Source organism: Anopheles moucheti, chromosome 2, assembly GCF_943734755.1.
Source record: "Anopheles moucheti chromosome 2, idAnoMoucSN_F20_07, whole genome shotgun sequence".
NCBI lineage: Eukaryota > Metazoa > Arthropoda > Insecta > Diptera > Culicidae > Anopheles > Anopheles moucheti.
The window spans coordinates 100,367,778-100,385,358 of NC_069140.1; the positions used below are offsets into that span (position 1 = coordinate 100,367,778).

At 43.6% G+C, this 17,581-nt stretch overlaps 3 protein-coding genes across 3 annotated transcripts; 2 read left to right on the forward strand and 1 right to left on the reverse strand.

Annotated features, from left to right (window-relative positions):
* The first annotated feature begins 390 nt into the window (after positions 1–390).
* LOC128310700 (2-(3-amino-3-carboxypropyl)histidine synthase subunit 1) lies at positions 391–2,669 on the forward strand. The gene is made up of 2 exons (XM_053047403.1): positions 391–1,767; positions 2,010–2,669. Exons 1-2 carry the CDS (start codon positions 715–717, stop codon positions 2,343–2,345), a joined length of 1,389 nt encoding a protein of 462 aa, XP_052903363.1. The 5' UTR covers positions 391–714; the 3' UTR covers positions 2,346–2,669.
* Positions 2,670–2,976: 307 nt separating this feature from the next.
* Positions 2,977–7,965, forward strand: LOC128307366 (protein argonaute-2-like). The gene is made up of 6 exons (XM_053045167.1): positions 2,977–3,098; positions 3,724–4,936; positions 5,013–5,118; positions 5,260–6,423; positions 6,499–7,250; positions 7,313–7,965. Exons 1-6 carry the CDS (start codon positions 3,071–3,073, stop codon positions 7,404–7,406), a joined length of 3,357 nt encoding a protein of 1,118 aa, XP_052901127.1. The 5' UTR covers positions 2,977–3,070; the 3' UTR covers positions 7,407–7,965.
* A 624-nt stretch (positions 7,966–8,589) lies between these two features.
* LOC128300616 (sex peptide receptor) lies at positions 8,590–14,291 on the reverse strand. The gene is made up of 6 exons (XM_053036745.1): positions 14,253–14,291; positions 12,892–13,381; positions 12,233–12,363; positions 9,768–9,829; positions 9,528–9,678; positions 8,590–9,362 (listed from the first exon to the last, which is right to left on the reverse strand). Exons 1-6 carry the CDS (start codon positions 14,289–14,291, stop codon positions 8,775–8,777), a joined length of 1,461 nt encoding a protein of 486 aa, XP_052892705.1. The 3' UTR covers positions 8,590–8,774.
* Positions 14,292–17,581: the final 3,290 nt, after the last annotated feature.

The following is a 17,581-nucleotide window of genomic DNA, read 5'->3' on the forward strand; positions in this document are numbered from 1 at the left end:
ATGGATACAATTTTTAACGGACGAATTTAATCTCTATACAGTGACGGATAAAATTAGTATACACTCGGTAAGTTGCACTCTTCCAAAAATTGGCAATGAAAGAATTGGGTTTGTAATTTTAATGCTTGTATACCGATTGTACCAACTGCTTTTTGAGACTTAAGACGAATTTATCGGTCCCAAAAACAGACGATTTGTGGTTTGAAAATTGCCTGCTAGCCTGACGGTACAGAGTGAGGACATTTTAAATCATCGCTTCGAGAAAAACATCGCACAATCCACAATGACAGCAGTTTGTTTTGGTTTGATTTCGCATGCCTGAACAGCGCCATTGCTTGTGTGTCGAAAGTCACGTAATCCACTTTCGGGATGCATTTTTTACCTTCGACTCGTCTGGCTAGGCGGTGCATTGGAGTGAGTGAGTCAGTGCTCAAATGCAATCACTTGCGAAGGGTAAACAATCCCCCTCCCTGGAGTCGCCTTTCATCGCACATCGTCGCCGCTGCTCCAGACACATTGGCTTTTTCTAACGTGGAGGCATCATTTGAACGTAAGCATCTGAGCAGACGAACTGCTGTGTGCAGTGTGCTGACCCCATTGACCCTGTGACTGCTAAGTGTGGAGAGTAATTTTTGAAGATTGGCCAAAGGGCTACTGAGGAACGTGTAAAACAAAGCACCGTGAATAGTGAATCAGGATTTTGCGGATGTTACCATGGCAGCAGTACAAGTGGAACAACAGCTCCCGTTAGCGAACGACACGAAGATCGTAAAGGCGAAACCAGTCCGCAAGGTTTTTAAGGGCGCATCGCGCGTTATCAACAAAATACCCACCACCTTGCTAAACGATGCTGAACTGAACGAGGCCATCGCGGCCCTTCCCACGAACTACAATTTTGAGGTGCACAAAACCATCTGGCGTGTGCGGGAAACGAAGGCCAAACGTGTTGCACTGCAAATGCCAGAGGGTCTGCTGATGTTCTCGCTCGTGATCAGCGACATCATCGAACGCTTCACCGAAGCGGACACCGTCATCATGGGGGACGTCACGTACGGTGCCTGCTGTGTAGATGATTTTACCGCAAAAGCCCTAGGGGCGGATCTCCTCGTGCACTACGGGCACAGCTGTCTCATTCCGATTGATCAGACGACGGGCATCAAGGTGCTGTACGTATTCGTGGACATCAAGATCGACACACTGCACTTTGTCGATAGCGTCAAGCTGAACTTCCCCCGCGAACGTAAGCTTGCCTTCGTCAGTACGATCCAGTTCGTGGCCACGCTGCACGCATCCGCCAAGGAGCTACGAGAGGAAGGATACGATGTACTAATACCGCAATCCAAACCACTCAGTCCGGGTGAAATATTGGGCTGTACTGCTCCACGACTAGCCAATGGGGCCGATCCGGATGGGACATCGCGTACCCTTATATACCTTGGCGATGGACGCTTCCATTTGGAGGCCGCCATGATTGCAAACCCGGCACTCGAAGCGTACAAGTACGATCCGTACGAGAAAAAGTTTACCCGAGAGCTGTACGATCACGAAACGATGCGTCGCAACCGGAAGCAAGCGATCGATAACGCTCGCGATGCACAGCGTTTCGGACTCATATTGGGGACACTAGGACGGCAAGGTTCAACGAAGGTGCTAGAGCATCTCGAGGGTCGTCTGAAGCACCACGGACGTGAAGCAATAATCATACTACTGTCGGAGATCTTCCCCACGAAACTCGCCCGAATGGAACACATCGATGCGTTTGTTCAGGTACGTACAAAACGAACTGGGTTAGCCATCCATATCTTTGCGATTCCTATCGAACTCGAGATGGCAGATTTCAGTGCGAAAGATGTACGTGCTTCGATAGGCTTGGTAGCAAAGGTATTAAACATGCGATCTGTCTCGGCAATTTAGATGGAAAGCTTTCGATTATTTATGATTTTTAATATCGCGCAAAAGCGCTCAAATAATTATTTGTCTTAATGTAACAAACTATTAATTGTTTTCAGGTTGCCTGTCCCCGACTTTCCATCGACTGGGGTACTGCCTTCCCAAAACCGCTACTTACCCCCTACGAACTTTCCGTTGTGCTCGGAGACGCCGAGTGGAACATACCGGAGTGTACTGCAGCAACCGAAGAGAAACCGAAACCCGTACCCAACCTAGAGGTTGCCTATCCGATGGACTTCTATGCTAATGCGAGTCTCGGCCAGTGGACACCCAACTTTAAGAAGCTTGATATCTGCGAAAACTCAAACGGTGGCTGCTGTGGTCGATGCAAGGAGGAAAAGGACAAGGTGGACGCGAAGGAAACATCCGCAAGGATAGCTGCACAAGAGGAATAGTTTGGTGGACTTTAGCTGCTTGATTGGTGCTGCTTGTGCACGTGTTATAACTATAAAATGCACTAGGTAAACGAAAACTGCCCCCTCAAAATATTACGAAACAAATGTATCGTATATTCGCGTAGTTTGTAAGAATGTGTAAATATATGACATACCATATTCAAGAAATCTTAGTAACGATTGTAGCGTTACTCAGCGATGCTGTTCGAATGAATTGTACTGATTAAGAATATCTTTATTGAAGAAGAAAGGCCAGTTTTTGTTCCCAACATATAGTACAAATCAGGGACAAGTATTGCAAAGACATAAATATTAATTACTATAACATGTCTTATAAAGTAATACTGAATAAATGCGATGGTTTCCAACGTAAAGAAGTTTATGTAGGTCACAAGCCACAAGCTGTACGGTTACGTACGGCTAGAAGCGCACATTCCCGAGAAAATTTTGAATTAATTTTCCCCACTTTAAAAACTTCTCGATAAACCGTATTTTTTAATGTTCTTGTACAAAACATTTTGTACGATTTATTAAAAATTATAATTTTTGCCGAACGTCACAATAAATGACCAGTTGGAAAGGATCCACAATCCCACAGTGCCCAGCATTCGCATTCCAATCAATCTATTGTTGGTGAACAGACGTGTAATTACGCACCGTGCTAAAATTAACAATTATTACAATTATCCAGTTTTTTGTGTTGAAGTAAAAGTGAAACAATCGAAATGGGTAAAAAGAAACCGCAGAAGATAGGTAAGTGTATGCCGCTAGTGGTTGTTCTAAAATGTAAAGGGCTGGAAAAATAAAGCGATTTGCGATGTTTGTTGTTGCTGCATCGGGAAAGATTGCATCATCCCCATTAGTTGAGTGTTCTAGATTGTTCCAAAAATGGAAAAAATAATGTGTTGTTTTTCTGTATTTTGTTGTATTAATCCACTATAAACCCTTTTCTCTGTATGTTACAGTATCAGCTTCCTACTGATACGTACACTTGCTTGGGGGGTTTGTATTCGGCAGTGAAATGCATATGCTGCATCAAAACTGGCAACAGTGCGCTTACATGAGTCATGGTTACGCTTTTCCATTTTTCCATTTCTGGATGAAAGATCGCATATCGCATACGTGTACTATGCTAATGGTACGAATAGTATTGGCTGCAAAAGAAAATTTCGAGATAGTTTTTCAGGCAGCTCCTCAACTTATCACCATACATTGACATTCTGCTGTAATGAAATACATTCTTATGGTGCACTGTTTATTTATATATCAAGTTTTATAACCCAACATGATAATACGGCAAAAGCCGTCACATTGGGATAAAGATTAAATTAAATTAATATAAGATAAATTTATAACCCAACATCATTTCCCTATATAGTACTTGGAGCCATCGGTCAGCCACAGCAAGAATTGGGGGCTCAAAATCAGCAGCAGCAACAGCCGCATAGTTCGCAACAGCCACAAAGGCCTCAACAACAAGTAGCTCAGCAGAAACATTCGCAAGATGCTCCGCAACATCCGCAAGGTTCGCAACAAAAACAGCAAGGACCTCAGCAAGGTCCACAAGATGCGAAGAAACATAAAGGGCCACAGCAGCAACAACTACCCCAACAAGGTCCGCAAGTTAGGCAGCAACAACAACATCCACAAGCTTGGAAGCAGCAGCAGCAACAAGCACCCCAACAACATCCGCAAGCTTGGAAGCAGCAGCAGCAGCAACAAGCACCCCAACAACATCCGCAAGCTTTGCAGCAGCAGCAGCAACAAGCACCCCAACAACATCCGCAAGCTTGGAAGCAGCAGCAGCAGCAACAAGCACCCCAACAACATCCGCAAGCTTTGCAGCAGCAACAGCAGCAGCCACATCCGCAAGGTTCACAGCAACAAAAAGGACCTCAGCAACATCCGCAAGGTGCTAATCAACAAAAAGGACCTCAACAACACGCAAAGCAATCCAAGAAGAAAAATGAAGAACATCAAGATCCTCAAGGTGGCCAAGCGCAAAATGTTCGGCCGCAGCAGAAAAAACATGCAGAACCAGCTGTACCAGAACAGACCCAGTTGCCAAAATCAGACGATAAAAAACCTGCTACTTCTGGTGGCAATGCGCCACACCGTGACGCATCTGTCTCCTCTTCGAAATCCAGCAGTTCCGGTGATGGTACCCTACAGCCTATCGAAGAAAATTTGCAGCAAATGCGAGTCTCGAAAGAAAAGATTCGCCGAACAGACTTGCGACCGGTATTGGTGCGTAGGGGAGCACAAGGAACTCGTGGCAAAAAGGTTACGGTTGAAGCCAATTTCTTCCGGCTGCTGCTCGACAAGCTGAAGGGTGTTGCGTACCACTATGATGTGGCGATCGAACCAGATCGGCCGAAAAAGTTCCTCCGTGCTGCGTTTGCCCAGTTCTGTCGAGAAAACTATCCGGGCGTATTCATGGCGTTCGATGGGCAGAAGAGTGCCTACACGACCCGCAAGATAACCGAGAAGAAGGCCAAGATAATGTACCAACCGGACGACGGTGGCAAAGCGAAAGAGTACACCGTCCAAGTGAAGGAAGCCGCTCAGCTCGATCTGACTGTGCTTAAAACGTAAGACAGATACGCTTTTTGCCTTTTGTTATATGAATGAAGAATAAATGTTCTTTTCTTTGGTTCTCTACCACAGGTACATGAACTCGAAAGATGCCTCGTTTGCCAAACCGATGAGCGCCATCCAGTGTCTGGACGTGGTGTTGCGTTGTGCCTATGAGACAGATCCCAATTTTGTTCGGGTAAGTGTAATAAATGCATTAAAGCAAATGTCATATTTACCATCAACAGGAATTTCAATGCCACGTATTGAATAAATTCCCAAACTTTGGTCATTGAACAAATCGCCCATGAACGTTGATTTCTCTTTATTTCTTATGCAGTTCAAAAGATGCGTGTACATGGTTCCAACCAACAGCATCGACATAGGCAAGGGGCATGAGCTTTGGTACGGTCTGTTCCAGTCGGCTGTGCTCGGTTCACGGCCCTACATCAACTTGGACATATCGCACAAAGCGTTCCCGTGCGCGGCCTCTGTGCTGAAAGTGATCGGAGACTTCAACCGTGGTAACCTGGATCAACTCAGTGCGTGGGTGGTGAACGATCTGCAATCCTTCCTTAAGGGTATGGACGTGATTTACAAGAACCCAACAGGCATTACGAAACGCATGCGCTGCAATGGTTTGCGCGATCCTGCCAACCAGCAAATGTTCAAATTGGACGACGGAACGCGTCTCTCGGTGGCGGACTATTTTGCTAAACATATGAAATACCGACTGAAGTATCCAAATCTTCCCGTCCTACACGTTGGTAGTACCGTGCGCTCGATTTACGTACCAGCTGAACTTTGCGACATACCAGGTGGACAGGCATTGACGAAAAACCACCCGGAGGAATGTACGCGCGATATAATCCGTTACGCTGCAACCAACACGCAGACACGGAAGCAAAAGATTATGAATCTTGCAGCACAGATTCAGTACAACAAATGTCCGACATTGATGGATTTTGGTATCGCGGTCGGCAACGAGTTTGAGAAGGTACCGGCCCGCATAATCGATGCCCCACCGATCGAGTACGCGAGAAACGAAAAGATCGCTCCGCGGTCTGGTGTCTGGCGGGCTGAGGGTAAGAATTTTCTGCAACCCAGTACGGAACTGAGCCGGAAGCCGCTGCGATGGCGTGTACTGAATCTCGATGGATATACAAATGAGACCACGGTGAAGAGGTTTGGAGAAATGTTACAACAGCAGGCCATGCGGTGCAACGTACAGATGGAACCGTTCGATATGGGCAGTACGTACGTCTTGGTGCGCAACCCTAACAATGCTCTCCGTGACATCGGTACACTGCTAGAAGGCATCAAGAAGGATAACCCTACGATCACGATTGTAATACTACCGAGCCGTGGCGATGCGTACGCAAAGGTTAAACAGAAGGCAGAGCTAGCCAGCGAGCGTATCGGGTTGCTGACGCAGTGCATAAAGAGTATGACGGTAGCAAAGAAGGGTAACGACATGAGCACCCTGAACAACATAATGCTAAAGGTAAGCCCGTTGTTCTCGACCAAATGGTGGTTCATGTATCTTTGATGTATGCTATGTATCCGCTTTGCTTTCCAGATTAACGCCAAAACGAATGGCGCAAATCACTGCATTTCTCAGGTCGCCGTACCGCCGTTGGGGCGCGGTAACGTTATGTACATCGGTGCGGACGTCACACATCCACTCAGCGACGATGTACCGAGTGTGGTTGGTGTGACAGCCTTGTATGATTTGATCGGCTTCCGGTACAATTGCAGCGTACGGCTACAGGGTGCCCGTGATGAAATGATACGCGATCTGGAGAACATCGTACACCGGCAGCTGATGCTGTACCAGCAGTACAATGGAAACCTGCCAGAGCGCATCATGTACTATCGCGACGGTGTGTCGGATGGCCAGTTTTCGGAAATTCTGACCATTGAATTGCAGGCACTGCATGCAGCAATAGCGCGCATCAAACCTGGCTACAAACCTGCGGTGACATTCATCGTTGTGCAGAAGCGCCATCACACACGGTTCTTCCCGCACGGTAACTGTCCGTCGGATGGTAAGAACTGCAATGTACCGCCCGGTACAGTCGTGGACAGCGAGATTACCATGCCAGATCGGTACGAATTTTATCTCGTAAGCCACGCGGCTGTACAGGGTGTTGCCAAACCGACAAAATACGTCGTGCTGTACGATGATTCAAATTGCCATCCGGACCATCTGCAAGCGTTGACGTACAATCTTTGTCATCTGTTTGCGCGTTGTAACCGGTCGGTTTCCTATCCTGCACCGACCTATTATGCCCATCTGGCGGCTTACCGGGGTCGAGTGTACATTAAGGAGTAAGTATGCATGCAAAGTGGGATTTCATTGAGCAATATTTAATTTCTTTTCTTTTTTTCAGTCGCCGTATCAATATGAACGATCTGGAAAAAGCTTATCGGGACATTCAAATTATTTCTACCGTCACCGACAACAATCCCATGTTCTTCGTTTAAGATTTTGTCTCACTACTAATCGTTTATACATATTACTATACTATGATCGATATAACTGTAAGAATTACATATTTTTTCCATTTCACTATGTTAACACAATAGCGCATTTCATTACAGTCTGTTTTGTTTCCGTAATGTACAAAATGATATTGTGATAAAATTTATATTGATTTTATATTGAACTACAGTCATTTTCCGAGTTACACGACACTCGAGTTACGCGGATTTCTCTGGCACGCTTTCTTCGCGTAACTCGGGAAAGGACTGTACACATATTACTACCGTATTTTATCGCACCTAAATTTTACAAACACAGAAATTATCCAGCTAATCTCACTTGCTGCTTTGGTAACTTCCGGATATAGTGTATTTAATCATCATTTTATTTGAAAAATTGTGCGCACTATACTCGATAAAATACGGTATATATAACCAGATATAACTATATACAACAGATCAACAAAAAAAACAAAAAATGTAAAAAAAAAGTTGGTCATTGATGAATTATATTTTTAGACTTCGCTTCGCCTACGGAGCGTGTCTAATTAAGAAAACGAAAGGCAAGGTTGTCTTGTTGTCTGCGATAACCAAACATCCGAAGGACACAGTGAGAATTATGGACAACAAAAAATCCTTTGCAAATGACCAGCTTCTAATTTCTGTTAAAATGAACATCCTCGTCGGAGGCAGCATACATTCGGTTTCGTCGTGCATTGGCGCATAATACAGTTATTCCGCTTCCGCATGTTACCATTATGTGCGATAGAACATGTTCTAATGTAGTAGAAGTCGGCACAGTCACGTACAATGATAACATGCGAGAGCGGAAGTGCTATATGCACCGTAGAGGGGAATTACAGGGTTTCACAATGCATATGGTATGCAGAGCATAACTTAATAAATTGCTAACCGAGTATGCCATATTCGCGATGCGGTTTCCATATTGGCGGGTTCAAGAGTTCGATCCGTCACTGGTTTTATGTTCATAATACACCGCCAAATAATTTCGGATGTAATATAGTTTGCACTATTGAAGCAAAATTTAATCCTTTTTCATTCATTTTAATAATTGTAAAATAAGACTTTGAATGTCCCAACATGAAATGGTTAATTACATATGTGCGCAAATATTAAAAAATACCATTAATATTCAGCTAAACTAAACATACAACGGAAAGAACAACGAAAGCTTAGGTGAATACACATGGTATTGTTTTCTTCGTCAATCTTTAACGTTAAATCGTTGGAGCATGTATAGGACAAAGCGGTGTATGTTTTGATGTTTCTCATATAAAAATATCCTTCTAAAAGTGTGTCACCGGTTTTCTTCCTACATATCTTAAGAATAAATCGTACCGGTGCACTTGGTTAAATAACCGTTTCGTTAGTAAAAGTTCTCGGCCCGTTCACCAGTGAATATTTGGACGAGCCACACTCCTTCTTCACATTCATCTGTGAACCGGACTTGCAGAACAGTTCCTTGAAGGTTTCGCGAAACTGACGCGACATACCGCAGTAGATTGCAAAATTAATCGGATAGCTTACTATCAGGAAAAAGTTGGCGAATAGTATAAATAGATTTGCTACGTAGTAATCTAGAAACTCGAACAACAGCGATGAAATAATATGCAGCGCCGTTATAACGCCCAATGGTATTTCTACCACTAAGAACACGGTTACCACGACGATTAACATCAGTGTGGTGCAGTTCGAGTCGCGCACTCGTTTGCTTTCACGCTTTTTGTTATCCTTAAACAGACGTTCCCTTTTCTGTTGCGCTTGTTTCATCGCCCTAAACAGTAACACGTTGAGCGCGACCAGGCTGGCGCAGGGTATCAGGTGCACGAACAGTATTCGGAAGGAAAAGTAAAATGTATAGTAAAAGTCTTCGCTAGTGTATTCGTGTATCCATTGGGCCGTTTCGACGTGACACACGTTCGCTGGCTGGCCGTTCCACTCTATCGTTACGAGGGTATATGACCTGAAAAAGGAAGTCCATAGTTTCAGTTTCAGTATCTACACTTACTAGATAGGAGCAAAGAGTATAAACTTAGTAGATAAAGATGGACATGAAGCTGCTAAATGGTGCATGATCTAAATGTTACAGAGATGCGAGAACACAACACACTTTAAAGGACACCGTACATACTTATCAAAAAATCTACTGCTCTGATGTAACAATGCGGCAACACATATATACGCGATGCATTTCTTCACTCTGGCAATGGTACACCATGTTCGGGCTGCGGGTGCATGGCAAACATAAATGTATCTGTATCAAAGAGAATGTTTCATCGAGCAAAACCAGCGTTACCAATTGGTACATGTTCCTGCGTATTAAGCGGACTTTACAAAAGTTACCTTTGTACCGCTAGGGCTAACGTAAGCCATACCGATGCTGTGTGACACATGGCGGGTAGGATCTGTAACCATTTAACAAAAAGAAATCGATACAGTTAGTGCACAGGATTTTTTTCGCGGTGCTCGTAAGTTTGCTCGCGAGCCCCTGCTCTGTTGATGCCATTTTGTGTTGTGTGCAGTAATTATGAGAAGATGTACAATAAGGTGGATCTTCGCTTGTCAAACAGGTTCAATCTTATTAGTATGATTCATTCAAATTGTCCTATTTCAGATACTAGAGGAACATCCATAGTCGAGGGAACTCCTACCCATTCTATGCATTCGAGTTTCATCCAATCTTCCACAGATTTTCAACCGTCCAAGCTTGCTGTGATAGCTGACGATCACCTTCACCTTAGGGCATCTTCATCACGTGGTTCAAACATAGCCATAAGGCCATAAGGTAGCAAACCTTGTCTAATTCCTCAAGATCATCGCCGTCAACCGATAGTCTGCTCCCCATGTAATGCCTGTAACAGTGGAGGATCAATCCCCTTGGAGGCCCAGGGCGGCATTTTTAGAGGGGGACGTATAAATTTGCTACGGCATTATCGGTGTTAGGGAGGTGTACTTCAAACATGATTTAACAACACCAGCAAAGTCTCGGAAAGAAAGCTCCCTTGCGTACATCTCAGAGTTTTGTTGCGTAGCTCTGTAAATGGGCCTAGTAAACTAGTGTTGTATATTCTCTTATGCCAACTACTTTATTTCATGCAACTTACAATACTTAAGGTTACTTCGATACGCGTAATGCCAAAGTGAAAAGCACGGCCTCCTAGAGTCCGTTTCTAAATGTCGCTCATTGTCAACGACTCATATCTCGCAAATGCCATACATGACAACTAGTCTATATATAAACGTTTGTATGCGCTAAGGAGAACCATAACGCCACTACTTGGATCACATTTTCTACGATTTACGATTCCTGATTAGTCCAAAGCCTTCTACGATTTTTCGCCCAAGGTACAGTTTTTAATCGGTTTACTTCTTCGGTAACAATCAGAGAAATTTCTTAGAAACCTGTTTCGCTCATGTTGATGTTTTAGGCGATGAACAACACAATTGTTTTCAGATGTTCAGTGTATAAACATTGCATACCTTACGGCGCAGTAACAGGAGCTAACACTTCCGTGGATGCTCTCCTGGTACTATACATTCGGAAACTGGTAGTTTTCGAAGAAATTTTTCTCCACCAACGGGAAAGTTAGTGTGCATATTGCACATTGCATACCTTTCGGCGGTTTTCGACCAAAATTGCTGTACTAGGTGCTACCTCTTCCGTGGATGCTCTCCACATTGTACATTGCGCCATCCACATTGCGTGGATGTATAGTACCACATTCGGAAATCCTGGTGCAATTTCGTTTATACTTTAAAGTCACAAAGTCGATATTCTTCTCTGCATTTAATTTATCGCATCGAAACAAATATTTTATATAACCAAGGAAGATATTTTTGATAAATTTTTTACCTTAAGTATAAGGATAACGTGCAAAGCATCTCTTTTTATCCGTTCATTCTGTACGGTGTGTAACACTGACATAAGCCTAAATTTTAAATATTGGATGATCGACCCGATTTTTTTTTCTAGAAAATGAAGTTTTTCTGATACTTTCTACATTATTCGTTCCGTTTACTCTGTTCCTAGCGCTCAAGTCGACTGATAGCACATTATACTAATCACCCTATGGCCTGTAGAATGTGTGTGAGATAGATCCAAAATGACTAAAATAGCGAAGATCGGATAAGGATCCCTCCTGGGTGGATGTTCTTCTCACATCGATATTGGAGTATTTTGCCGAGGATTTTAAATTTCAACGCAAAGCGTAGTAAAACTTCTTTCTGCTCCATCCCACGTGACAATATCAATCACCTTCCTGCTTTTATTATGACACTGAACTAAAATGCCCCCGAGCAAGCACAAAGAGTAGTCACTTTAAGTCAAAATGCTTGTGAGCTAGCTCTTCAGCTTCTATTCTTCTACCAACTTATGTTTCTCGAGTAAAAAACTCCACAATATCATACGAGCAATGTTTTACACCTTATTTATTAATTTGCATGATGTAATCATTCTTATCTGGGGGATAGCCATATATTGCAGAGGATCGAGTATAGGTGTAAGCACACTTTATGACCATATTGGGGCTGCAAAAAGCAACCATCGTATCGTAGATAAGAGAGTTCCAGTTGAAGTACACACACCTTTTCACCCGATCAATAAATAATAGTCAATACTGCAATAAAAGAAAACCCCTCCAGCCTGCGGTAGGGAATTCATTGCAACATAAACACCTCATTAAGCATGTGATCCTGCTGCTTATGTTATGCTGGTTTAGGTCAATAAAAATTCGCTATTTCACAATTATCTTCCACGAGGATGTTTTATGGTGACCAAGGGCTATAATTTACACCGCATAAGCACTTACCTCATTTAGCGCATTCCACACATAACAGGCTATTACGGGCGAGAGGGGTTTGTAGTGATTCCCAAACGTGTACATGTACATTAATCCCGGGGCTGGGAAAAGCAGCGTAAACATGTCGCACACAGCCATCGCTGCAAAACAAGGATCAAAAGGATCTTTGAGAAAGGTTGTTTGCCTGTCGGGTAAAGTTTTTACAAGTTTATCAAGATACGAAATTGGATTTTTGTTTAAATTTACATAGAAAACCTCCCCCCCCAGCTGCCGCCAATCAAAGACAATTCCTGGTTGATAAATCTTGTCCGAATAGATTTTCCAAACTCTGTTGTCCTTCTTTTTTGTTTTGGGCCACGCGAATGAGTCGACCAACCAGTACAGCGGATATCGCATTAATGTGAATGGGGGAGAATTTAAAAACAGCCAGATAATGGAGGCGGAAGTTTCACGGACACAATCTGAGAGAAACCAAAACAAAGCTTGTCAACTTTTTCGTTTAAAGGATACGTATCCCCGGCGTCGTCGTCGTCGTCCATCGTCCGGTTTCACCGTGCGTTCGGCGGGTTTCTTGGCGCGCTGTCCAGAGCTTAAATTTATGCCACTTTCAAGGATAATTTTTTGTCCCACTGCCAGTAAGTAAGCCTTACCGCTGTGGTTGGACTTACCCATTAGAATAAAGTTCGTCGGCGAAGCCATGGTGCGCTTCTTGAGGATGATGATAATCAACGAATTTGCGGCTAGCGTGACGAGCAGCAGCACCGGAATGCAGTATCCGTACAGCGGAAGGCTGTAGTTAAGGATGGTTTCACACGACACATTCAGGTACGATGTGTTGCCCTCAAATGCAGCACAATTGTAGTAGCTGTACGCCGTGTCGTTACCACCGTACTCATTCGCCCGCGTGTCGTAGAAGGAACTGGCGTTGCTCTGTGCGGTATCGTAGTTGCTGCTCGTGGCGGTGATGGTCGGTGGCAAGCGCAGAGTTTCGTTGAGATAATAATAGTCCCGGACCACATCTTGGGTGTTTAGTGGAATAATCGAAGGTCGTCCATTGCCCGGCTCGATCATGTTCGATACGTACTGATCGTCGCGCAGTAGCTGTAACGCATTGTGGTTAGTTAGTTTATCCATGGCCAGGGTCGTTTGGCGAGCAGTCTGCAAATAGGGAAAGCAAAACATCCTATTTAGTTAGATCACACACGCAGTACATATTCACAGTACACATTGCAATCCGTAGTCCGGTCGGCAGGTCCGTTGCTACCATGCGCGTGTGAAATGGTAATTAAATTTATAAATAGCGATTTGATGGATCATCATCACCCGGGGTGACGTGTAATTAATTTAGAGGCCACCCACCCAACCCGAAAGATACCAGATTGCTCCTTATTCCAGTCGCAGTCGGTAGTATTTTCTATTGCAACCAAACGTCATGCTGGTATGACAATCATAGTAGCCTTATTTTTCTGTTTGCCACAATTTGATGCATTTGTGCTTGTACACCTTCAAAACGACTCCCTTTTTCGCGCATGTTCACCGGTAATTGCTTACATGAATCAATTATAAGCTCAAATTTAAACCACGCACACTGGAGATGTCCCGCCCGGGGGCATGTTGAACAAGCATCTCACGGGGCTAGGAAGATTACCAATTACGTTCTTAAGCGGGTAGACGACAGGACAGGAGTTGTCTCTTTAAGCAGTGTTTAAACATCGCTGTTTGCTGTGCGGTGGCCTAATGCAACAAGTACATAACGGGGGGGGAGCATAGCGCCTTCAAACGTGTCCCGCGACACGCTGCAGATCCGCTACACTGCAAAATTCGCTCGCCGTTATACAAGAAGTTATGCACTTTAGTTACCTGTTTTCCATTAAGCTTCACTGCATCTTCAGCTCGCGGCATTAATTGCGGGAGACAGTCTTCAATAAATGCTGCTGGCAGTGGAAATATTTATTCTAACAACATATGCTTCGTGTACGATTTCGTTGCTAATAATTGCGAACCAGTTTTGCTCCGTTAATCAATTAACCAGGTGAGTGTGCACTATCGTTTGCAGGTACGCATTCATGGCTCTTGCAGCACCACATTCGGACATTTGCGCTTTGATGCAACCGTGCAAATGTTCAGTTAGTTCTCGTTGAAGCGGGGCACTTGTTGGACACTGGACAATTACATTTTTTAGCTGCATTTGCGGCAGTGAACAACAGCGTTACACAGTGCACTTTCGAATCGCGAGCTTTTGGGGCAAAACGCCAGATCACAATTTATTATGCGCCATCGTTGCATCCCTAGGGACTCGAGGGTATATTCAATGAAGGGGGTTCGCGTTGAACAATGTGTTGGCCAACGTTAGCACTCGAACACTGTCACCACCGTACTGAGGATACGGTTTGTCTCGGTTTCGGTTCCCCGAGTACCGAGAGCATCGGTCGTTCACTATCGGTTTCGAAGCAGGACCGCTTTTTTTTTTGTTTTGTGCCTTTCTGGTATGTACACATCTCGAACGAACTGCTGGCCTCCCCACCATGGCATCGGGGGAGGATGGGGTTTAGTTCGATTGTTGGAGCGCAGATGCGCAGATGAGTGCCAATTTCACGACAGCGATGCTAGTGGAGAGCGCGTTATGGGAACTCACAACATGGGACGACTTACACCAGGGAACTTCAATGGGCCCTTCCACCCTCACCATGGACGGTACAGAAGCAAAAACATACACCACAGGACAACTTCTATCGCTGGCAAACAGTGCACGGAGCGGAGCGAACGAAGAAAGGAAGAAAGAGTATAAAGGGATCTGTTAATGATTGAATATCAGACATATTCAACTGTCCGGCTTTGAAACCCCGAAGCTTTGTTCTTGCAAAAGCGGGAACCGGTCCACTGCAGGCTGCCAACGAAAAACCCCCAACTGGTGAGCATTATCATTCGCCCAACGTTCGTGCATTATGTATCCTTGCGGTTTGTGCGGTGCGTTGTGTGTTTGTGGAGAACCACCACCAAGTAATCCAATGCTAATCTGCTAAGCTCACGCTGACCATGGCGTCACTGCTGTATACATATTAGCCATAATATGTACTTTGCTCGCCCTCGGTGTCATTGTGTCCCGGCCCATAAACAATTTAGGATGGAAATAAATTTCCATCCCATGGTTATGAATATCTCAGACAACGAGTCTGGAGTCCGGGCTGGCCACCCCTCCCCCCGCCCCCGGGCGAAGGGCCACGAAAGTTGCCAACTTCATGCCAGCGGACGCGGACGAGCGCGAGATTGAAATATCGAAATAGTAAATGATTTGGGACTGTTAACTGCCCAATTTTGTGAAGCAATAAGATTACATCAAATTATGATAGATGATGCCGATAGGCACAAAGCAGCGGAGCAAAAAAAGAAGGAAACAGGGCGACGAGCAACAATATGCCCCCATGCTGCCGCGTGCCGATTTGAGTATCGGATAACTATAGAGGCGCTCTGTGGCGTGCGTATATTAAATCATTTATTGCGATATCGGGCTGGATAGGTCACTATCTAGCGATTATGAGATACACTTCTTTTATTAGTAATTGATGGTTCACCATGGCGTGCGGTTATTACACAGAAACTACAATAAACCGATTCCAAACATATTATGCGTTCAATTCTTAGCTATATTCAATAGTTCAACTCATTGTTGAATGAAACTTTAAGAAAAAGATCGAAAAATTTTATATTTCATGTTGTCGCACATATCGAGCCCCATACCTCCAGTGGTACGGACAGACAATATCCTTGTACGGACGCATGATGCTCGATGGCACCGTGTACGTTCCCAACGAGTACGTCGCTCTCAATAAGCGTCCTTCTGTCGTCGATACGCTTTGGACTGGCGCCGTATCATTTATCCTTGCATGCGACATGATGAAATTTTTATGATAGGGTCATTGCATAATATTTCAAATTGGATGTCCTCCTGCACGCACTTCGGGTATCATTGTGCAAAACTATGTCGATGCTGGACAATGATTAGGCGTAATGTAAATTAATATTTCTTATGCATAGCGTCCAATCTATTTCGAATGAGATATGATAAGGATGTTATTTATACAAACAAAAAAAAACACACATTTACACTATTACATTAGTGATGTTTGATAGAATTCGAAAAACTACGATCGTAGCTGTGCACGTGCTCCTACCCAACTCCATGTCGTTTCTGTCCTGTACCGGCATCGTGCAGTGTGATCCAAGGCCAAACAGAAGTGGAATGGATGTTGTAAGATAAATGGGGCAGCTGAACGACTACAGGAAGCTACCAGACACTACACGTAAATGTTAAGAGGACCTATAGAGGCATCCGGAAGCTTTAGCGAAGGAGTTTATCCATTCATCCTCATCCTCAAGTACAGGTGGTAAACTACAGTACATCACCGGACAACAGGGAATCTATAAAACACAAAAAATACTGCATATTCATTAGAGTACATTTAGTAGTATTATTTATTTAAAAACAGTGTAAATTTATCATCATCTTCCTTGGTGCGTTAAAGTCCTTTATCGACCTTTGGATTTTGAGAAAGCAGTACCACTTTTGAAGGTTTAGATATTCATCAAGTGATCTATTTAGTGTTGATGTTTTATATGTTTCATAGTGTTTGACGAAACAATTTTGTAATACAATTTAAATTAATTTACATTTATGTATAGTTTTTACAGCAACTTTTAGTTTTCTTTTGTAATTTCGTACAATTCATTCGAAACAGTATTACTACGTTTCGTACGAAGTTTTCGTTTTGTGTCCATAAAGCCTAGTGGTTATAAAGTTACGTTACACACTGTAATCGCTGAACGATTGGAAAGATATGAATGGATGTTTGAAACATCAACTCTCCGGTTTACTCAATCGCTCGCTATGTGCTATGATAGCATGTGATACTAATCGCAAAAATAGTAGACGAGCTACTAGCACACTGCTTCATAACATGCGAGAACAGGAACAGCTCTATGCAATGTCTACGCATGAGAACTAGTACCAGAAATTAATTTAAATGCGATCATTAAGAAAGCGTCGGTGATTTCAACGAAAAGACATCGATAAAAATTAGGAAAAAGATTAGTAACCTTCTGTGGACGTTCTCTGAATATTCGAAATTAAGAAACAGCTAAATTGTGGAAGAATTCATAACAAATTCCAACTCAAGCGGCCAATTTCCGAAATGATATGAAGATAATATTTTTCATAGAATTGGATACTATTTATTTCCGTTTGCATTGGCCACTTCGAACTAATTGGCACTAAAATAACGTGAAAATTAAAATTGTTTAAATCTCAATATAAAACCTCCCAATTAAGCTACCAAATTTTAAATACCACCACAGAATAAC